We start from the raw sequence: 24,729 nt of genomic DNA, 5'->3' as shown, positions 1-24,729 counted from the left end.
GCTAAACCATCAATGAAGGATGTGACGAATGTGGCTGTCAAATGGAAAGATTCAGGATATTGTAGTGATCTGTTACCATGCACAGCACATTGTGCCAACGGCTGTAAACAAAGCCAACCATTTTAAAAGGGTTGTCGGCACTGACTTGTTCTAGAATAGTAGAGACTGGTTCCTTGGGTGTGACATCAGTTGTTCTACAGATCCCTGACCCAAATTAACAAGAGGCTACCCTGAGGAAGGAGAGTCTCGGCAACTACACCAATAGATTCAGCTATTGGAATTTGGTAGTGGTAAGTCCAGTGAATGTGAATGTTCTTCCCAACTTCTCATGAATCTAATATCTGTCAAAATTAAACAGAGTTACTCCGGTGAAAGTCCATTCCATTGCTGAGATACCAGTGTGCTACTCCCCTGTTTTTCAGTTAATAATATACTACATGTCCATTTATGGTTGCTAAGAATGACTCTGATTTTCTGCTGACTCAACAGCTGTAAGACAGTAAATATAAGTGTTGCTTTACTTTGGAAGTTCAAGTCACCCATACCCATCTTGGTTAAAGAAAGAACTTGTATTTTTACCTCACCTTTTCAGAGTTCCTTACAGCCAAAGAACATAATCTCACAGTCGTACAGCAAGGAAACAGGCCCCTTGACCCAATCATAAACTCAAGAGATACTGTGGATGCTGAAAATCCAGAGTAATACAAACAAAATGCTGGAGAAACTCAGCATTTATGAAGAAGATAAATTGGCTCAATTTGCCCATGCTTGGCCTATGTCCTTCTAAACCTTTCCTTTCCATGTAAATGTTCAAGAATTTCAGCTGCTTCCTCTGGCAGCTTGCTCCACATACAAAAGACTGTCTGCATGAAGAGGTTAATCCTCAGGTCTCTTTCGCATCTTTCCCCTCTCACCCTAAACCTACGCTGTGTCTGATTTTGATTCCCTTTCATAAAGGTTTGCTACGGCAACCACCCTGCCTGTGACAAGGAACTGCAGAAAGTCGTGGACACCACTCAGCACATCACAGAAACCAGCCTCCCCTCTACGGACTCTGTCTATACGTCTTGCTGCCGCAGTTAAGCAGTCAGCATGATCAAAGATCCTACCTACCCCGGAGTTTCTCTTTTCTCCCCTCTCCCCCATTAGGCACGGGATACAAAAGCTGAAAGCACGTACCACCAGGCCCAGGAACAGTTTCTATGCCATTGTTATCAGACTACTGAACAGACCTCCAACAATAAAATGGACTCTTAACCTCACACATCTACCTGGTCAGAAACTTGCACTTTATCGTTGACATTATCATTTTTCAGTAACTTTCACACTTTATTGTGCATCTTTGCTGTTTTAACATAAACTATTTTGCTTTTTCCTTAATATTTTCTTTAACATTTTACCTTATCTTGAAATTTTTATTAAATCTAGACCAATGATTTGATCTGTATGGACACGAGGCAAGACAAGCTTTTCACCGTATCTTGGTAAATGTGACAATAATAAACCACTTGCAATGACTTTCCCATGGAAAAAAATGACTAAGACATTCACCTTTATTTATAACCCTCATGATTTTATACACCTCCATAATTGTCATCCCTCAATCTCCTACACCCCTTTGAATAAAATCCCAGCCTGCCCAACCTCTCCCTATAACTCAGGTAATAATTCTTGCAACATTCTCATCAAGCTGATATCCTTCCCATAACAGTTGAACTTAATCTAATGTTTAATGACACCAAATGAAATTAACTGTGCCAAAGGACCAGATTCGGGTGTGAACTACAAAGAATATAAAAGGAAGGATGGGATGTTGAGGCTTTACAAGGCATTGATCAGACCGCACTTGGGAGTACTATGAGCAGTGGTGAGACCCTCATCTACGAAAGGATGTGCTGACTTTGGAGAAGGTCCAGAGGAGGTTCACAAGAATGATCGCAGGAATGAAAGAGTTAACAGATGAGAAGAACTTGATGGGGTTTAGACGAATGAAAGGGGGAGCTCCCTGATCCTATCAAATATTGAAAAGCCTACATTGAGTGGATGGAGAGACAACGTTTCCTATATTAAGGGAGTCTAGGGCCAGGGAGCACAGCCTCAGGGTACAAGGACATCCCTTTAGAACAGAGATGAGGAGGAACTTCTCTGGAGCAGGGGGTTCCCAACCTTTTTTATGCCATGAACCAATACCATTAAGGTAGGGAGCCCCTGCAGTCTAGAGGGTGGTGAATCTGTGAAGATCATTGCCATAGATGGCTGTCGATTGGTTACTTTTAAAGGGGAGCTCGTTAGATTCTTGATTAGTAAGGGCATACATGGTTACAGTGAGAAAGGGGCTGAGAGAGATAATAAATCAGCCATGATGGGATGATGGTGCAGGCTCAATTGGCCAAATGGCCTAATTCTGCTCTTGTGTTTTATGGTCTTATACCTTAGTTAACCCTCTGAGAGGCTTTTGAATTCCAGACCCACTTCAGAAATTTCACCACAAAACCCTTATGAATTGTGGCATTGTGAGTGATACTGGGATTCCTGAGAAAAATTAACCTGCTCTCTCAGGTGGATGTGGAATATTCTGTGGGTACTGTTTTGAAAATCAGACATCCTTAACATGCATATTTCCACTCAACAGTTTGAGAAGAAAAATCTGACTGTTCCTTCTGGAAGCTAGTTGTGATAATATTAATTGCCTTGTTTCCTCCAAACTATATAACTGGATGATTTGGGACAAGATAGACTGGTTCAGTAGAAATGCACATCTTATGTTTTATCCATGTAGACCTCCAAATGGGTGATAACTTTGCATGGGGATTACCTGTTTCTTGATTTACTCATACCCCAATATTTCCTGCAACAATAACGTTATTTTCACTCTGAGCAACTTTGACACCATCTGAGACTAAGATGGCACTGGCACCATATGGCAACATTTTGTGGAAAGTTCACAAAACTACTAGATATACTTCTTCTGAACTGCGATCACTCTAATTCTCAGCCTATAGCTTCCCTTTAAAAAATGAACTTCCAAACCGAAATGAACTAGCGTTTTCTAACCTCCTGAAAGATTTCAACGAACCTGACCCAGGGAAATGCAGGCACGGCACATAAAGTGGACTAAGTTTGACCAAGAGAGAGCACTGGGGAAGGGCTGCAAGCCAGATTGAAGTGTGGAGGCCACAGAGCAGAAAGCAAACCAGTGCTCAGCCTCACTACTCTGTGGCAGTCAATCCCCCATCTGCTTGCTTTTGACCCCTCTCCCTCTCTTCTGATGACTGCCATTGGGACTGTGGTGCAGGAGTCTTGGGTCCCAAACCACCAGATCAATAACAGTTGTTGCCCTACAAGGGTTGGGTTCCGGGACCAGTCTGGATGACCTCACTCATCTCAGTGCCGACCGACTCCAAAGCCCATAGACTCAATTACAGGGACTCTGCCTTTGTTGTGCAAGTTTTTTCCCCATAAATTCTATTGTGTTTCCGTATTTTCCTATGGATGCCTGCAAGAAAATGAATCTCGAGGTTGTGTAGGGTAAGCAGACCGTGATAATAAATTTACTTTGAAGTTTTGCTCTTCCGGAGCCTGGGGATGTGTCAGTATTTGCATGCAATTAACAGGAACGCCCCAAACAGAACATCAACTGAGGTATTACTGATGTGAGTCTGTAACTGCATTTCGTAGCCAATACATTTACTCGAACATATCTGAATGAGCACAGATGTAAGAAAGGAAACAAAGTCCTACATGCAAACAAAGAGCCAACTGAAGAAATCTATCCAAATCTATCTCAAATTTCTGATCTGCCCACATTTAATGCACTCAGAGGCCACTTTGTTAGGTACACCTGTTGATTAATGCAAATATCTACTCAGCCAATCATGTGGGAGCAACTCAATGCATCAAAGCATGCAGACACGGTCACGAGGTTCAGTTGTTCAAACCAAACATCAGAAATAGGGAAGAAGTGTGATCTAAATGGCTTTGACTGAGGAATAATGACAGACAGGGCAGTTTATCTCTGAAACTGAGAATCTCCAGGGATTGTCACACGCAACAATCTCTAGAGTTTATAGAGAATGGTGCGAGAAACAGAGAAAAAAAACATCCAATGCGTGGCATTTCTAAGAGCAAAAATTGCCTTGTAGATGAGAGAGGTCAGACTGGAAGGTGACACTAACTCAAATACACACGTTACAACAGTGGTGTGCAGTAGAACATCCCTGAACACACAACACGTCGAACCTTGAAGTGGATGGGCTACAGCAGTACAAGTCTACAAACATACATTCAGTGACCACTATATTAGATGGAGGAGGTACCTAGTAAAGAAGCCACTGTGTGTAGATGCACAGCAGATTCATTCAAGTTCCAATGTAGACCTGTAAGGGATGGATCATTACATAAGACAACAGATACAAGCATTTACACTCTTCTGTTCATTTATTAATGCAAGTAGCATAGTATTCCATTCTTTACAAGGATAGGAACAGGTAAGGTAATATCTATTCACCAATAACTTACTTTACTAGAAAAAAAAGAGAAATACTGTATCCTCAAAGCTCCACATCTGAAAGGTACTGCATAATTGTACAAATAACTTAGAACCTGTTATATTCGCCTTTGCTGCCAGTTTTCTATGTCATATTGCACACCTTTCGGTTTGGCTTTGTCAGTACCTCGAAAACAACAAGAACAAGACTGGAATTATTTTACAACAAAAAGAGGTGTGATGGGGTGATGTGTGTAAAAAAATACAGCCCACTAAAAAGATGCACAAGGGTTATTATAGAATGCGTCTGCTCTACACCGTGGGCAACAGTGCACAGCACCATCAAGTGTTTTTGGGTGGTTTACTGGCACTGCACTATTAAAAGTTCCGCCAAATAATTTGCTTGTTAACTCCCAGATGTGCTGAATTTAATGAGTTTTTACAGTTATTTAGTCCTTGATTAACTTCTATGTGGTTGAGGTAGAAAAGATTGGACATTTAAAGCAAAAAAAAAGATTTCTTTTAAGGGCTTGTAAATAAATGTTTTATTCACATTTTATTTAAATAGACTGTAGCAGTTAAAAGTGGCAAGAGGAGCTAAGATTTTTTTTTACATTTTTTTAATGTTTTTTGTGAAGGAGACGACATTTACAGTACTTAACTCTCAAGGCTACAGAAAGTCTTTGACCAAAACCTGGACCTTACAGGAGGTACACATTACCAGAACCACAGTATTTTGTCACCAGGCCTTAGGCTTCGAGACCAATAGTGCTAACATGCAATTTTTATATTTCCTGTACAACCACAATGCAGAAATTTTGTGGTGAGACGGACAAGCAAAAACAGACACTGTGGTGCCAGGAAACCATCCAAACATCAGCAAACCAAAACAAAATTTAAAAAACCCTCTCAAGCAGAAATCGCGATAGATCAACAAAATTAAGTCTAGTTTATTTTTTCTTTAAAAAATTATCCAACAAAACCGTAGCAGTCTTTTCTTTTAATCCACTAGCAATTATAATTGTTAAATGTATACAACCATCCAGCTTGTACAGTGTGTAATGAAATAATTCTTCTACATCTTCTTCTGGTAGCCTGAATTACTTACAAACAACAGCTACAGGAACTTGTTCACAATGCATTTCATCCAGGGACAATAGACGTCCAGATTCTTCATTGGTAATATCTGTGTATTACACTGATTGCTTGCAACTGATAGTACTTCCTATGTGGAGGCTGAAGGCCAGATAAATGGTCTGTCTACAAGGCAATGCATCAAATAACTTCCGCTGGTGTGAGACAGTAGATCTGGGAGTTAGCTTTCGGCAGTTTTACGAGCAAAGAGGATAGTCTGGCTCTCTTTGGTGAGTTTGCTGTCTCCTCCTGCAGAATCTGTGTGCCTCTCTCTTTCTCTCTCTTGGTGCGATAGTCCACTTATCCATGACTGCTCACATTGCACAGAAGAAGCCCCACACAGTCTCGTGGTTGACCACTCTTCCTTGTATATTTTTTTACAGTTATTTTCAGGATTTAGGTGGGAGCAGAGGGCTGGGATTTGGCCGAAGGTGGATACAAAGAAGGAAGGGTTGGTGGTATCTTGTTTAAAATGGTATTTCACAGCACAAGATCCTGTCTCACAAATAAACAGGTGACAAGACTACGGTGGTGTATTCACAAATGATGGCTGTTGACTCAGTATACACACACACAGCATACCGAGCTACTTATAGGTGATATCTAGGGAAACTCTGTATCTGAGGCAAAGCTTGTTAATTGAAGGAGAGTTTATGGTTGCTCAGTCTCAGAGATTTCCTATCATCTGAAAAGAGACGCATTTTGATTTAATCCCATGTGTGGACAATGTTAATGCAAAGCAGGCATGCTCTGCAGCTTTCCACTGTAGATTTCTACCCCATCGCAGTGACCATACTAGAGGGGTGGTGAGGTCCAAACGACAGACCAGAGGATGGATGAACTGGGGTTGGTGTTGTCAGCACGTGGCCTGAGTGGCTGAATGGTGGGATGTGGTGAATCGGCGACATGTGTCTCGTCAGAGCAGTGGGGCTGAACGAACTGGCCTTGTCCATGAGGCTCTTTGAAAACTCATCCAGACCATCGTGGGTCTTTTTGCTCTTCTTGGACTTGCTAGACATCTTCCGGTTCCGAGTCTGAATTCCTTCTTTCTTCATGGTCAGAGGTCGATTAATCTACAGGTGAAAGAAAGGAAGACATTTTATAATGGATTATTCCCTCCAGGTCTATAGTTCAATCTTTTCCAAGTTCTGGCTACTACCGACAAATAAGACAACATATGGTGGACCTTCCTATCTCTCAAATTGAACAAATTATCGTAACATACAGCACAGTATAGGCCCTTTGGCCAACAATGTTACAGCAACCATTTAACCTACTCTAAGATTACTCGCATCCTTCACCCCTTACATAACCCTCTATTTTTCTATCATCCATGTGCCTTTCTAAGAGCTTATTTAACTGTCACTGTTGTATCTGCCTCTACCATCACCTCTGGCACAGGGTGTTCCACACACCCATCGTTCTCTGTGTAAAACACCCCCTTCTGATATCCCCCTCCCATATGTTCCCCAATCACCTTAAAATTATGCCCCTTCATATTAGACTTAAGTAATGAATAAAGGAAGGTTTGGCACCAACACAATCCTCGGATACCCCAGCACACTTTTTACTAAGTAGGGAACGCAACAGTTGATTTCCTGTACAGGAAGATCCCACATAGAGCATGGTAATTTGCTTTGAAAAGGTTGATCAAGAGATCAATTTTTGGCCAGAGCAGCAGATGAGGGCACTCTTTTTTTTAAAAAAAATGCCACTGGGTCCTTTATTTCCATTGATCTGAGCAATGGTGCCTCAGTCAATAAGTGGTGTGAAAAGTTAGCCCCTCCAAAAATGCAGCTGTTTCTAGGAAGTTTACATGATTGTCAGCCTGTGTAAGTTTGGACTGGCAGGCTAATCAACTCCAGATGGTTGAACTGAATCCCGAGCTTAAACGGTGCGCTCACAGGCAAATACAAATACAGGCATCTACACACAGTGAAATTATAATCAGAATCAGAAACAAAACGCCTTTACTTTTTCTTACACTAGATCACGAAAACTAAACAAAAACACCCAATTCCATTGAATGAACCAGCTTAGACTGAGAGCTGAACAAGTTTTTTAAAAAATTACATTTCCAAATTTTTTCAGTTTACTAAATTCAGTTTGCTGAGTTTTGATGCTGGTCATATTTTTTAATAATACTTCCTGTGTACTATATATACGAACAAATGGTTTGAAAAGAGGATTCTCCACTATCTAAAATCAAAACAGAAACATTTACTATCAAAACCCAAGATGATACTTGTATTTGTTTGCCTATTTCTTTACATACCAAAGTGTTATTTACCAAAGCAACAAGTGTTCTCAGGTTTCTACAAGTACAGTCTAACTCATCTTCATTTACAATCCTTTCATTCAATTGCCATCTTACAAAGTTTTGACAGCTGTCAATCAGGTTTTAAGTGGAATACTAACACCTTCAAGATATCACACAGTAAGGTTTAACCCAACTGGAAGAGCCTATGTGCATGATCAAACAAAGCCCCATCATAAAAAAATATATCACTGAATCTAAAACAATAATAGTTCGTGTGGTAAATGTCAGGAAGTGATCACACATTTGAAACACTTCCCTCAATAACAATGGTGAGGAACCAACAGAAAGCACACTAAACAGAGGGGGTTTTAGCCAACTTCACCAATAGCTGTCTCCACCTTTCTTACACTTCTCAAAACTGAACTTAACCATCCATAACACCAACATGCAAAAACTTAGCAGACACGTTTGTTTCCCTAACCACCAACAATATACTGTATGTCCTTGAAAAAGCTGAGAAGACATATTTATATCTCTTTCGATCCTTGCCAAAGTAGTTACGTTACGCTTCTTTCTGATCTACAGTCACCATTTTACACACTGGCTCTCAGCAGCCTTGCTGAGGTGATAGTCAAACAAGTCAGTGATAATAAACAAGATTCTGATAACAAGACTGTGGACTGTGGAAGCAAACAATTGGCATGATACCAAAAAAGAGACTTCCTTTTTTTCATGGGAGTGTCAGCCTAAATTTGTGCACTCAAATCCCAGGCATGGGACCATCTTGAAGATGAACCACAGCTACAGTATATGCATTCCATGCAATGGATTAAGACTATAACCACCAATGATTGAGATTATAACCACCCGCTTCTTCGAATGCGCTTGTGTGTTGTGCAATACCTCATCAGAACCATTTTAGGTGGAACACCTTTCTAACAAAGGGTCTTTGACCTTAAACTTTCAATGGAGTGGCATCGCAGCGGTTAGTGCATCACTTTGCAGCATCAGCCAGCAATCACCAATCAGGGTTCAGACCGCACCATCACCTGTAAGCAGTTCGTACATTCTTGCCTTGACTGTTTTCTCTGGGTGCTCTGGTATCCTCCCACATTGCAAAGGCTCAATTAGGGTTAGTGAGTTGTGGGCATGCGATGCTGGTGCTGAAAGCATGGTGGGCTGCCTAACAACAACCTCGCTGATTTGGTCTGACACAAACAACGCATTTCAAGGATCGATTTGATGGACATGCGACAAATAAAGCTAATCCCTTTAATCTTTTCACCTCCGTTCTGCCTACACGGATGCTGTCTGACCTGCTGAGTATTTTCAACACTTTCTGATCTTATTTTAGATTTGCAGTCAGCTTGCAAAAGGTCTTGATTTTATTCAACATTGGAAGCAGAATTTCAAAATAATAAATTGCTGACTCAGAATTACATACACATTGGCTGTGATCACACCCCAAGTTTTACCTGTAATAGCAGGCTGAAGTGCTGATCTGCACATTGATCTTGCAACGGTGCTGAAGGCATCAAACACTTTTCTTTGCTGTTTCACACTTCTACACCAATGTCTGCAACTTGTTTGCACTCTATACAGCACTGATGGGAAACATCCTATTTTGCTCCCCAGTAGATGACTATTTAATGGCTAAAAGAGCCTGAACTGTTAAGTTTATAGTTCTCTCTTCAAAGAAGCTGCTTTTAGCTCTTTTGCTTCAACCAACTAAGTGCTTAAGCAATGTGTGGTTTTGTTAAGAACATTCCTGAGAAGGTAAGCAATAAATGCACAAAATCAAATCTATTAAAGCAAACCACTTTTAGAGAGATGAGGGTAGGCAGGGAGGATTTATTTATTTCCAATAAAACCAATTTTCTCTTCCATTCTTCCTCCTGGGAAAAAAAGTGTTCTTAAAATGCACTCGGTGGCCACTTTATTAGGTACACCTGCTGGTTACAGCAAATATCCAATCAATCATGTGGCTGCATCTCAATGCATGAAAGCATGCAGACATGGTCAAGAGGTTCAATTGATGATCAGTCCAAACATCAGAATGGGGGAGAAACGTGATCTAAGTGGCTTTGACCGGGGAATGATTGTTGGTGCCAGACGGGGTGGTTTGAGTAGCTCAGAAACAGCTGATCTCCTGGGATTTTCATGCACAACCGACTTGGGAGTTTACAGAAAGTGGTGCAAGAAACAAAAAGCATCCAGTGGGTGGTAGCTCTGTGAGTAAAAATGCCTTGTAAATGAGAGAGGGCAGAGGAGAGTGGCCAGACTGGTTCAAGCTGCCAGGAAAGCAACAGTCACTCAAATAACCACACATTACAACAGTGGTTTGCAATAAGAGCATCTTCAATTGACATGTTAAACCTTGAACTGGATGGACTACAACAGAATATCACATACACACACTCAGTGTCCACTTTATTAGATACAGGAAATAAATGATAACGATGGCCACTGGGTATATATTGGTTCTGCTGTTATATTCAACATTATATTTTTGCAGAACAGAGAGAGCTCGTATTGAGAATTAGCCGACCCTTGGCTCAAAATGTTCCTCTGTTGGACCTGATACGCCATCTACTTATTCTACTATTAAGAGCATCACATTCAAACCCAATCTTGGGCTTGCCCAGAGTCACTCTGAGGGACTTTCCATTGAGAGAGTGGAGCGGAGGTGTCTATCGCACACTGAAAACACGCAAGGATTGCTCAGTTCCAACCACAGCCCTCTAAACTGCTAACAGAGCAAGGAAAGCACCAACTCACTGGGAAAAATGTATGGATAAGAAATTCACTATACCCTGCTGATGCTTAACACCCCGTGCTCTGACAATAAAAGTCCAAGTTAAGTCCCTGAAAAAGATGGATCACCTACCAAAAGATCTATAAATTCTGGTTTGACTACATTTGTAGTATTATCTTCATTTCTGGTCACCTCATTATAGAAAGGATGTGGAAGCTTTCGAGAGGGTTCAGAGGAGATTTAACAGGATGCTGCCTAGATTAGAGAGCATGCCTTATGAGAATAAGTTGAGCAAGCTAGGGCTTTTCTCTGATGATGAGAGGCGATATGATAGAGTTGAATATAAGAAGCAAAGATAAAGTGGAACCAGTGACTTTTTCCCAGGGCAGAAGTGGCTAATATGCAAGGACATAATTTTACTGTGATTGGGGGACATCAGCAGTAGTTTTTTTTAAAACACCAAGCGTGCTGGGTGCATGGAACATTCTACCAGGGTGGTAGTTGAGGCAGATACATTAGGGTCATTTAAGAGATTCTTAGATAGGTACATGGATGAACTAAGGGGGCTTTGTGAGAGGAAAGCATTCAATTGATCTTGGACTAGGTTAAATGGTCAACACTACAATTTGAGCTGAAGGACCGGTACAACACTGTAATGCTGTATGTTCTACGTTCATGTCTTGGAAGGCACAGCTTAACAAAGGAAGTTATTGATAATCAAATTCACCCTGGTTGTAGGTACATTAGCACCAATAAAGATTGTTTGAAAAATCAAAACCATAAACCTGGCAATTAGCTAGTCTGCAGTATTTTCTATCCTCCTGTATACTTCTGAGATGTGAACCATTTACAACAAACTGGTGAGATATCACCAGTAGCACGTTCATTGGTAAGGCACAGGAACCAGCATCAGTTTGCTCTCCAAGGCCAATATCCCTATTACAGAAGCCCTCACACTGTTCTGTTGGGCAAGTCACGTTGTTTGATCACTGAGCACAAGGCTCACCAAACTAACATTCCCTTCCCCCACACCCCCCTCACAAGCTGGAAAGACAGAAAAGCTCCTCAAATTAATGGGACATCCCTCCTACGACTATTTAAAATGCTGAGGGAGTAAATGCAGTATCATTCCAAACCTCAAGACTGTGTATTGAGAACACACTGAAATCCTGTGTCAATGGTCAAAGGGGTGCTCCACCTCCACAATGACCCACGTACAGGCCCCAACAAGTTGCTCCTATCTCATCTGGGCCAATCAATGCAGGTATTGCATTGTCTTCACTAGTCAACCCACAGAACTGACAGCAAATGAACCTCAATCCTAAGGGACTGCCCAAGAAGAGGAGATTATATGTTAATCTATTCCTTCCCACCAAAGACCAGTTTCGGTCAACTAACACTTGATCCGTAGCACATCACTTTCATCCCAAAATCATCTCAAGTCTCTACTGGCCAGTTAATGGGTGAATAAATTTGAGGAATGAAAAATAGATTCTGAAATAGTTCTTTGTATAGGATGGCCATTATGGACTTCTTAGCACGTTGGGGTTCTGACTGGCTGCCTAACCACCTCAGAAAAGATGATCCATGTTCTTTCTTTTTGAATGCTTTTCTTACCTCCCCAACTTCCATCTCCTCCAGTGGTCTTCTTCAACACCAGTTTATGTAGTCACATTACGTACAATGCTTCCTTTCCACCTTTGTGGATGAAGGATAAGCACCTGTTCTACTTTCTAAACTCCTGTTTGCAACCTCAATTTTTAAAAATGTTCATTTTTCTAAACAGTCCCAATCAAGAGCTGGGAGCTATTCCTCACCCCCCCTCCCCCCCACAGACCTCCAAGCACAAGAGCAGCTGACGGCTGACGGGTTGATCTAAGCAGCTGACTCAAGAAGTCATTCATTCTCTACTTTAAAAGTCAGATTAAAGATTAGCTTTATTTGTCACATATCCCTCAAAACACACAGTGACATGCATCATTTGTGCCAATGACCAACACAATCCAAGGATGAGCTGGCACCAGCCCCGCAAGTGTTGTCATGCTTGCGGTGCCAACATTGCATGCTCACAATTTACTAATCCTAATTTTGGCATGTGGGAGGAAATCTGAGCACCCAGGGAAAACCCACGTGGTCAAAGGGAAAACGTACAAACTTTCACAGACGGTGGCGGGAATTGAACGCCAACCTGCAAAGCATTACGCTACTGTACTGCCCAAAAGCTCCCTCTCTGAGCCATGATAATCGGATTGAAATGTTCATCCCATATACATGACAAGTAGTATATAATCCTTCAGACTAGTCTGGGAAATACTAATTAAAGCTTTTCTGAAGACTTGTCCCTAAAATAGAGGTATTTTCCAACAAAAAAATGTCCCCTGTAGTTATAAATTTGCTCCAACACATAACTTAGTAAGGGATTCAATCTAAGAACTATCTCCAAAGGACGGGTAGCAGAAAATTCTAATACACTAATTTAAAACGTGCCATGGAACACTCTCCAAAGCAAATACACGTATTCTGAAGCATCTCAAATCTAGGCATTTATGCTGAAGTTATGGTTTTCTCAAGTTGTACATGGAGCACACCACACCAATACACATATTTGAATCTGATTTTGAAGAACTTGAAAGTAACTTATTAATTGGTTAAAAAATTGCTAAGTCATTTTAAAAGTATGCAAGTAGTTTTACATATCCCATTGTTAAAATGCTGACTTTGTTTCCCCTTTCCATCTTCCTTATACAATGCGCACAGCTCCTGATATTTGTTGAAATTCAGTGTGACGTTGGCTTTCATGTAAATAGACAGATATTATCCAGCACTACCATCCATTGCCTGCTACAACTCTGCATGAGAAATCTGGAGTGCGATCACTCAAGTCGAGTGTGATGTCTCCCAAGGGGCTATTCCCTTAATGGAGAACCCTTGTGCATGATGTTGTTTAACATGGAGAGGCTGATGCGCAGGCAGCCAGCACACGGTCGTTGGCAGATCAGGGTCAGAGTCAAATGGCATGGAATGCAAGCCAAATAGGGACCTTTCACTGCTGTAGCCCTCCACGGGGTCTCACCAGTGTCATCATTTTCCGCCAGCTCCACCAAGGAGGTCTTGGTTGGATTGCTCTTTTCCTGAAACCTCCCCCTTGACTTTACTGGCATGGGTGACCCTACCAGGAGCTGAGCTCCAGACAGCATTGCTCTCAGGGCGTCCGGAACTCACAAACTTCCCCACCACACCAAAGTGATGATCCTCAGAGAAGATCATCACCTTGCAAACCTGGTAATCAATCTGTACCTAGTGCAATCCTACCTTTCAATGTATTAATGATTAAAACTCTTTCCATTTTGACTTAAACTGAAAACTGAGCAAATGTGTCATTTAAACAATGTTACAAATGTGGTAACAATTGACATCTACTATATCCAGATGATTACTAATGGATATTTATTACAGTAACTATTCAAATCAATTACCATGAAAATCATAGCATATTCAACAGCCAAATAACTTGACTAAACAACTATTACAATCATAGAGCAGTACAGCACAGCTACCTTTACCCATCCATGTACCCATACCTCTCATGTACCTATCCAAACTTCCCTTAAATGTTTCAATTGATGTAATGCTAAAATCTACTGCATCGCTGCATGATTCTTTATGGATTTTTATTTCAGCATCTATTCAAATCTTGTACCGTGAAAATCATAACACACTGAATTTCCTTGTTTTAACATCAACGCATAACGACATGTGTAAACTCAGCCCAGAGTAGTTTGCCTTTAAAGAAAGATTAAAGATTAGCTTTGTCACATGTACATTGTAACATACAGTGAATTGCATGGTTCATGTTAATGACAAACACTGTCTGAATATCTTTTTGAGGGCAGCCTCCAAGTGTCACCACACTTCCAATGCCAACATAGCATGTCCACAACTCACTAACCCTAACCCATACATCTTTTTGGAATATGGGAGGAAGCCAGTGTACCCCAGAGGAAACCCACACAGACATAGGGAGAATGTGTGAACTTCATACAGACAGTGGCAGCAATTGAACCTCAAAAAGCTGATTGCTGGCGCTGTAAAGTGTTGAGCTGACAGCTATGCTAAGATGCACTTACACTAACCCATTAGACATAGATAAGAGGGAAGAAAAGATTTAACGAGGGATTGTCTAGGCTCCTTTGTCAAACAAAAATAGATAAATGAGAGGAAAACAACATCAAATAATTTGCTAACTGGGATGACTGATGAACACTTCATCACTACGCTTCAAATGCAGTGTCATGGTATATTCCTAGGCATGGAAATAAAATGTTTTCTTAAACAGAGACTGCTGTGTGTGCAAATGATCAGTTTGAAAATGCTTGTCATATCTGTTTAAAATTAAATCAAACCCACAGAAGGGGCAACCCCCAAAGCATCTGAACTTTAATAAGTAAATTCTGGAGGCTAATCATTGTCTACTTCAATGGAACACTTTTGAATCAGTCTCAAAACTATTAAGACAGAACAGAGATAGGCAAACCCCAAATCAGCAAACATTATTCAAAAGCCTGTGGGCTAAAGTTTATTGGCAGCTCCAGTGAAATGCACACCAGATGAAGTCTGTTCACACCACTGCACCATAAAGATTAATTGATTGAATTAGACTGGCGCCATTCACGTGACAATTAACACAGACCTTAAATCCGTCGCAATAAACTGACAACAGAGGTGGTCTCCCCCGCACTGTCCCCAACAATACAACCCTGGTCTCATTTCATGGGAACACACCCAGAAGGTATCATTTCCAATTTTTTAAAAAAATCTCACACTCACGATTCCATCCTTTTGTCAACCACCATTCCAAAGAATTTGATTAAAGTTGCATGCTGCTCATATGAACACATCAACCAATTCAAGTCAATTACACTCGCTCTGCACTTCAATTCCAACTCATTTACAACTGAATTGCCCTCAATTTCATTTTTATTATCAGTTGCCTACTTTGACTTGCTGAATTTATTTCACAACAGTAACGTGCACTGTTCCTCCAATCATAAGGCGCAAATTCTGACCAAATACATTTCTTCTGTGTAGATTAATTTACATATTAATGGACTTAAATATGATGTTTTTATTATGTTTTATTTTCTAGTCATCCTCACATCTTTCAGTGGATCGTTGATATCCTAACAAAGCTCGGACTGTTATTTAATTTGTTTTGACATCCACTTCACTTTTTACCTAGTTACTCTATCACCTTGAGCCCATAGCTCAAGCCTTCCCATTCCAGAAAGCCCTTTTAAGTTTACAAGAATACTGTTGTCTATTAGGTATGTTCCTGGTTTTATTCCCTTGCCTTAGCATTGTCTCCATTGTGATTTGTAAAATTCAAGTTATATTTTTATACGCATCATGACCCTCTTGTCAACCAACCTCAACTCCAGCTGTCTGAGGCAAAGGAGTTAATTATTTCCCAAATATCCCTGGCCTTTTCCAAGGGAAAGGGATAGACAGACAGAAATGTGGCCACGAGGCGACTTCCCAATGCCAGCAGTCCCCCAACTGCTCATATATCCATCCATCTCCCGCACCCCCCCCCCCCCCCCCCAGTATTCCAAATGCTCGTGCGAACAGTGTACAAATTAGGCATTCGTAAGCAGGGAGCACCTGTATCAAGTCGGTAACACAAAGAGATTCTGCAGATGCTGGAAATCCAGAGCCACACACACAACGTACCAGAGGAACTCACCAGGTCAGGTAGTATCTACAGAGGGGAATAAACTTTCTATGTTTCGGGCCAAGACTCAGCCCAAAATGTTGACCATTTACTTCCCTTCATAGATGCTGCCAGGCCTGCTGAGTACCTTCAGCATTTTGAGTTTGTTGATCAAGTAACTCCTCTTTGAAACACACTTAAGCGCACATTTTCTATCCCACTATAACGCTCAGTATATAGTACCATTCGACAGGGGGAGCAGGCCCTTTGGCCCATCCCAACCAAGATACCCATTCAAGCTAGTCTCACTCTCATAAGAATCACCTTCGCATATTGTCTTCTCTCACACACATGCAAGGACAATCCTGAAGGTGGAATTGTGAGTGCAAGAAGAATTTCAAGAGGCTTCAATGGGAAGTGGACATAGCCGACTGAGTGGATGAGGACACGACAGATGGAATCTGATGTGGAAAACTGAGAAGGCATCTATATTGCTGCACATAATTGAAAGTATTTGTTAAGCAATGGTAGATCATGTAGTGTTGATGTTCAAAAGAACCTGGGTAAGCTTCTACACATTTCTCTGAAAGGGTAACATACAGATGTATCAATCTATTAGGAGGGCAAATGATATGGTCCTTGTTATAACACGAAGAACTGAATACAGGAGTAAAAAAAGATATTACTGTAATTTTATGGGGTTGTGATATGATTCATGATATTGGTATCCTTCCTTATCAAAGAATGCCAATTCCTGTCACTGTCAGAAAGGAGTTTGGACATTTTCACCATGATCATGTGGGTTTCCTCCCGGTGCTCCGGTTTCCTCCCACATTCCAAAGAAGTTTGGGTTAGGGTTCGTAAATTGTGGGCAAGCTATGTTGGTGTCAAAAGCATGTTGACACTTGTGGGCTTCCCCCAGCACAATCCTTGGACTGTACTGGTCATTAAGATAAATGACGCATTTCTCTGTATTTTTTGATGTACAAGTGACAAATAAAGCCAACCTTTAATCTTTACTTACTATTGAAGGAGTGTTGTGTAGGCTTACCGATCTGGAGCTAGGGATGCTGAAGCAGCTAACAATATGTTGGAAGAGCTCAGCAGTTTGAGCAGCATCTGTGGGGGCGGGAGAGGAATTGTCGACTTTCTGGGTCAAAACTGTGCAAGAGGTCTCCTACTCATCTTACTTGCTTATTCTCAGAAACATCTTAATCCAGGAGCAGTGCCTTTTGTGGGATCTTACTGTACACCATTGGGGTACAAGAGTTTTTCATCTTCCTACAACGATCACATCCAAATCACTTTCATAAACACAAGAGGTTCCGCAGATGCTGGAAATCCAGAGTAAAACAGACACAAAATGCTGGAGGAACTCAGCAGGTCAGACAGCATCTATGGAAAGGAATAAAGAGCCGATGTTTCAGGCCGAGACCCCTTCATCAGGATGCCCCGATCCTTCCTGGGATCCAGGGTCCTGATGAAGACTCTTGGCCTGACACATCGACTCTTTACTGCCCTCCGCAGACGCTGCCTGAGCTACTGAGTTCATCCAACATTTTGTGTCTGTTACTTCAAATGACTATGTGTAAAGTGCTTCTGAAAAGGTTATGAAAACCACTAGGCATGCAAGATTTTTCTGGCAATTTCTTCTCTTTTATTAAACTGCTTCTGTCCCACTGCCATCAGATTTCTGAATGGGCAATAAACCCATGTATATTTCTTCACTTTTTTTTTTCCTTTTTATGCTCTCTTCTTGCACTATTTATTTAACATTATATATATATATACACACACAGGAGCAGTATATTGAAATACATAATAAAAACATAAATTACAATATATATGCATTTTATTATTGTAATTTATTTTTGTTATGTATTACAATGAACCACTGTCGCAAAACAACATACCTCACGACACATGCCAGTGTTATTAAACCCCATTCTGATTCTGAAGCCCTCTCTTTGCAGTGATTGGTAACACAAACAGCTTAATCCATTCTCCCGAAACACTGGATCACTGAAATTCTCTCCCTCCTCTCCCCAGAGCAATCCAATCCAAAGGCACTGCTAAGAGGGGCTGTGAGAGAAAGTGCGACAGGGCGGCTGAGCAAGATTTGAGGGCTGTACTCACATTGTGGAGTTTGTAGTAGAGCCCACAGGCATTGCACACGGGGTCTCCATTGGCGTTCCGTCTCCACAGAGTGGTGGTAGTGGTCTGACAGTTTGCACAGGATGTGCCCGCCCGTCTGGCAGCAGACTGGAAGAACACAACAAAAATGTTTTTTTTTTAATTTAGCATACACGCACACACATGAACTCCGTCAACCAATGCCCTACTTTCTGTGAACATAGTGTTTCACTTTCCACAGTGCAAGAGGTTCTGCAGATGCTAGAAATCCAGAGCAACACCCCATAAATATTGGATGAACTCGGTAGGTCAGGCATCTATGGAGAGGAAGAAACACTCAACATTTATTGAACATTGATGATGAAGGGTCTTGGCCCAAAACACTGACTGTTTATACTCTCCATTGATGCTGCCTGACCTGCTGAGTTCCCCCAGCATTTTGTGTCTGTGTTATGTTCTGTATTGTCCTTGCCCTAAATAATATCACCAAAGAGCATAACTTCTTTTCCTGTTTTCATTATAATGGAGCAAGTTGCTTCACAAGCAAACTATATTGACTTTATATCTGTGTCATTTGGAAACCTTAAAAAAAACACAAAATTCTTAAGTAACAAACACAAAATGCTTGAGGAAATCAGCAGGTCACACAGCAGCTATGGAGAGGAATAAACAGATAAACAGTTGATGTTTTGGGCCGAGACCCCTCCACAGGACTGGCACTGCTTTGGGGAACTGTGTGTAAACTTTACACAATAAACTGCTGGAAAGGGACTGCTTCGTGAAGCCAAAGCCCACGAAAAGCTGAATCTGTACAAATACCTCCCTGTAAGAATCTGATGCTCTTGCAAATCCTTGGATGGATGGTTAACATCCAGGCATTTGATCAGAAACATGGTAAATTGGACCCATCAAATGTCCCATACATTAAACCATTGCTTCACAAGGAGGGCACTTAAGTTGTAATGATATAATGTAGAGCTTATATGTTTTTGTTGGCCTTAAACATGTTTAAAAGATTTTTTTTAAATTAGCTTTGTCACCTGTACATCAAAACACGCAGTGAAATGCACCGTGTGTGTCAATGACGAACATAGTCTAAGGATGTACTGGGGGAAGCCCACAAATGTCTCCATGCTTCCAGCACCAAAACAGAATGCCCACAATTTACTATCTCATACACCTTCTGGAATATGAGAAGAACATGGAGTAAATCCATACGGTCACAGGGAGAACAGACAAACTCCTTACAGATAGCCAGATAGCAGCTTGCTTAACAATTCCTTACCAAATAAAGCTTTTTTACAATATTACAAAAAATACTCGGCAAAAGGAAAGCAGTGCTATCATGAGGGAAAACGTTGGAGTTTGTAGTGTGGTGGTATTAGACAAGACAATGCCACTGGCTCAGTCTACAAAACGACCCTGGTGTTTGGATGAGATTGGAGTGGGAGAGGGGAAGTGAAAAAAAAATGCATCTTTCCAATTTTCACAGCTCCATCTACGATATGTTGTGTTCATTTCTGGTCATCTCATTATATAGAAGCTTTAGAGATGGTGCAGAGGAGATTTACCAGGATACTGCCTGGACTAGAGAGCACGTTTTATGAGGATAGGTTGTACAAGCGAGGAACCTTCTCTTCAGAGTGAAGGGTGATGAGACATGGCATGATAAGGTGTGTTTAGAATGAAAGAGGCATAGATGGAGTGGTCAGCTAGAAACTTTTTCCTACGGCAGAAATGACTAATTAGAGAAAAGTATAGAGAGGATGTCAGAGGTAGTTATTTTTGAAAAACAGAGAGTGATGGGTGTGTGAAATGAGTTACAAGGGATGGTAGTTGAGGCGAACACATTATAGACATTTAAGAAACTCTTAGTTGGGCAAATGGATGAGAGAAAAATAGAGGCTTTGGGGAAGGGAAAGGATAGATATATCCTAGAGTGGATTAAAAGTTTGGCACAACATCCTGGGCTGAAGGGCCTGTACTATGCTGTTCTCTTCTATGTTCTAGAAATTTCCATCTGCACAGCCCACTTAATTCTTGGCCCTGCTGATCTGTTCCACATTACCAGCAACAGAATGTGAAAACATCTTTTTAAAAGAACATTTACTGGCCTTTTAAAAATAACAAAAGCAATGGACACAATTCAAAGGATGCCTGACTGGAATACTTCTTAATACATGTTATTGTACTGAGTAATCAGAGCAGTCAGGGCTAATAAGGTGCCACATATTTTTCTGCTGATGACATAGACTTTGAGCTGATCCTGTTTGGACTGTCACCCGAAACTACTTCACCAAACTTTAGTCCTTCCATTCTTCCCCCACCCCCCTCCTGATTTCTTGTTCAAACACCTTTGTGTTTTGAGGTCGGGAAGTGATATTGTTGTAGAAAGCAGTTATCTCGGCTAGGCAGATATCCGGCAACCCTTCCATAGGAAGTCAGCTTTTTACATTAGAGACCAGGGGAGGTGGGGGGTGGGGACAGACAGTACTAAAAGGAGAGACCTGCTGCCAAGTAAATGCACAGCAAACACTTCCCTCCCTCGAAGGTCTTCCTATCTTAATGAGGCTGTGAAAGATTGGAATTCCATTAAGGGGTCAATCATTAAAATCAACATTTTCACAAAGGCACAGAGGGAGTAGGATGGTTTGGTCACGCTAGTGCTGTTGGGACAACATTAAATTCATGTAGATCAATTTGGGGGGAAATTATTGGTTGTGGGTTTTTTTCGTATTCACAGTTTGACTTCTTTTGCACTTTGGTTGTTTGTCCATCTTTGCTTGTGTGTATTTTTTCGCTGATTGTATTGTATTGCTTTGTATCTACTATGATGCCGCAGGAAAAAGGACACTGGTTAACACAATGCTATTACGGCTCACGGTGTCAGAGTTTAGAGTTCAATTCCAGCACTGTCTGTAACAAGTTTGTACGTTCTCCCTATGACCGTGTAGATTTCCTCCGGGTGCTCCGGTTTCCTCCCACTGTCCAAAGACGTATTCGTTGGTAGGTTAATTGGTCACTGTAAATTGTCCTGTGATTAGGCCAGTGTTAAATAGTTTGGTTGCTTGTTGGGCCAGAAGGGTGTATTCTGCACTTGCTCGCTAAATAAATAATAAATAAAATAAAATGTATCTCCAGATAGTATATGGTGACATATATGTACTTTGCTAACAAGTTTACTTTTTGCTTTGAAATTTTTGCTTGGTTCTTTGGTGGAAGGCTGAGGTTGCGGGTGAGGGTGGGGGCAGTGAGGAGGCTGGGGGCGTGAGGGTTGGGGCAGTGAGGAGGCTGGGGGGCAATGTGGTCTTAAAAAGCAGGTCTGGCAAAATGACAAATTTCCTCAAGACAGAACAAGCCAGATTCCAATGAAGTCTGTGCCAGCGAGACAACAGTTCACGGTGAAACATTACTGATGATCAGGGTATCAGCAGTAATTGGCATTCAATAGGACTGTCAATTGGTTTAGACCATGAGACGTTGAAGCACAATTAGTCTATTCGACTCATCAGGTCTGCTCCGTCATTCAATCATGGCTGATTTATTTTCCACCTCTACCCTATTCTTCCACCGTCTCCTCATAACGTACCTCCTCTCCACATCCACTTTATCCAGGCCTTCCAATATCTGATATATCTTAAGAATTCTCCACTTTAAATATACCCAATGACTTGGCCTCCATGGCCGTATCTGGCAATGAATTCCACAGATTCACCACCCTCTGACTAAAGAAATTCCTCCTCATCTCCTTAAACAATGTCCTTGTATTCTGAGGCTGTGTACTCTGGTCCTAGTCTTCCCCCACTATAGGGCACATCCTATCCACATCCATTTTATCCAGGACTTCCAAAATCTGATACACTTCCATGAGATCATTAGGAATGGTTTGTTACAACTTGCAGGAGCCTGTTCCTTAGATACACTGGATTATATATTGTTATTGTGCTCATTTTCAAAGACTATTATTTATTTGTTTTTTTTTGTATTTCCGCAGTTTGTCTTCTTTTGCATATCAGTTGTTTGTCAGTCTGCTCTTGTGTGGTTTTCATTGATTCTATTGTATTTCTTTGTGAATGCCTGCAGGAAAATGAATCTCAGTATAGCATATGGTAACATATATATGCTGATAATAAATTTACTTTGAACTTTTATTATCTATATTTTAAATTGAATAAGCAGATTGAATCATGGGCGTATCATGGTGGGGGGAGGGGGATTGGCAAGTCTGAAAGAATGAGGTGGATGAGTTTGCAAATGTCCACAGAAGTGACATCGGAAAACCAGTAAGTACTGCTGTGATCTTTTCAGGAGGTCCATATGGTGTTTAAAAACATCACACATGTTAAGAGTTTGGGCAGACAGCCTTCAAAATATACATTATTCGATTTCCAATTTAAAGTTTAATTTGTATTTGAGATGACTGGTTTAAAGTTTCTGCCAATGAACAAGATAAAGCTTTCAAAGCAAACGCAGTAGAAGTGAGATGTCGTTTCTCTTTAATGTGTGGTACTAGAAAACAGCAGTGTGGACCACTGCTACTCTGCCTTCCAGGACATTCTAAGAACTGGGTGAAATACTGGAGGTGTGGTGTCAATTACCACACCCACCCCGCGCCCCCACCCTCCCCCTCCAAACACGCCCTAAAATAAACTTACTCAGATCAGGAAATGAAAAGCTGCTGTTAGATCATTTAATCCCCTGCTACTTACCAGTCTCCGCTTAGGTTTGATAAGAGGTCGGTTCTGCCCGTTCATCTTGTGGTAGAGACCGCAGGCATTGCACAGATAGTGCCCAGTCCCGTCCCTCCTCCACAGGGGGGTCGACGTGGCTCCGCAGTTCACACATTCTCGACCTTCTGAAACAAAATCACACCACAGTCACTTCCAGTCGCAGACAACTCGCCACAGATGATGAGATGAGTTGCTCAGGTGAAGTGGATACAGTTTTGGATACATGTGTCTCTTTACGTGGCAGAGTTGCCCATTATATTAACCACTAGCCACATGTGGCTAATTGGAAATCCAGATGTGGATAATTGTCTTTCAGTTGAGTAAATAGAACATGACCAGCACACCGTTCTTGGACCACGTGACCCCAATATTCACATGGGCTTGTTAGACATTAAACGTTTATTTTGCGGGAGAACTGGAAGCAAATGATTTGTATTATCTTTATTTTTTTTGCCGTCCTGAGCTTTCCATTTCCTTAGTTACTGAATGGCAGGGGGTGGATGTTCAGCTAAATAAACAATCTTTAAGGGCGATGTTAGTCCCAAAGTTATCTCTGAGGTAAATTGTTACTGCGCAATTTATTCGCTGAATCTGACACTCGGCCACTATCCTAATCACAGGCTCCCTTTTGTTTTCGTTTACTTTTCGGTGCATCCCGTTATAAAACTCCTTGTGAAATGTTTTAGCGTTATTTATGGTCGTTAATGCTTTTCAAAACTCCTTAAAACGATTCTTTATTTAATTTCTTCATAATGCGCCTGGCGCCACAGAGGACATCAAGCTACAGTGACGTGTGTTTTAACTCACATTTTTAGGCAAATATTTGCAATGTACTGAGAAGACAATTACATTAGGCTGAGTGCAGTCTTTAACTTGTAGGTCAAAATATCTTAAAGCTATTTGCCATTTTTTTAATGATCAATGTTTGAGGGTCAATAGATGACTAAGTCATTTACATTTTAATGACAGAATGGGAAATATTTCTATATTTCTTGATTTTTATATCTAGTTATTCATTAATCAGTTTATAGCGCTCCTGTGCACCAGAAGCGTAAACATATTAATAAATAACGTCAAAATGACTGTACATACACACAAAAATTAAAACAATGGAAAATTGAACATTTTTTTACAGTTTTCAATAAAATGCAAGTCAACAAAAATGCCACGGACACTGCAAAAAAAATAATCTTAATCTAGAAACAAAAGTGTCAACTGTATTAGGCAGGCTGTCGCCATCAGCAAAAGTGTACATCATCTATTGATAATGGCTACGTGACCGTTCCTAGCTGTCGACAGTTGACATCTTTTTTGACAAGAATATGCCATATACTGGACAATGTCCTGACCTACATAAAGTTGCACACCTATTAAAATGTCGAATGCACATATCCCCAGATCACTACAGCTTGCTCGGTCAACTTCCAAATGGTGCAATTTACAGTCACGAAGTATTTTTTCGCGATCCCCTGAAAAAACAGAAGGGGAACGGTCAATGCATTGGTACTGTATTCTTTATGT

The 24,729-nt window shown here is 41.0% G+C and overlaps 1 protein-coding gene across 5 annotated transcripts in view; it reads right to left on the bottom strand.

Moving 5' to 3' along the window:
* Window positions 1-5,418: 5,418 nt before the first annotated feature.
* Window positions 5,419-24,729, bottom strand: part of gata3 (GATA binding protein 3) — a 33,466-nt gene continuing 14,155 nt past the window's right edge. For 2 of the 5 annotated variants that reach the window (XM_059987337.1, XM_059987336.1), the window contains 4 exons: window positions 24,576-24,677; window positions 23,188-23,333; window positions 18,482-18,607; window positions 5,419-6,693 (listed from right to left, as the gene is read on the bottom strand). In XM_059987337.1, the coding sequence (XP_059843320.1) occupies window positions 6,394-6,693; window positions 18,482-18,607; window positions 23,188-23,333; window positions 24,576-24,677 (674 nt within the window). In that variant the 3' untranslated portion in view covers window positions 5,419-6,393. The remainder of the gene's footprint in view (window positions 6,694-18,481; window positions 18,608-23,187; window positions 23,334-24,575; window positions 24,678-24,729) is intronic. The other 3 variants (XM_059987339.1, XM_059987341.1, XM_059987340.1) reach the window with 3 other exon arrangements.

The sequence above is a fragment of the Hypanus sabinus genome, chromosome 13, assembly GCF_030144855.1.
Source record: "Hypanus sabinus isolate sHypSab1 chromosome 13, sHypSab1.hap1, whole genome shotgun sequence".
Lineage (NCBI taxonomy): Eukaryota > Metazoa > Chordata > Chondrichthyes > Myliobatiformes > Dasyatidae > Hypanus > Hypanus sabinus.
The sequence above is the reverse complement of the archived record's forward strand: the minus strand, read 5'-3'. Positions and strand labels throughout refer to the sequence as shown.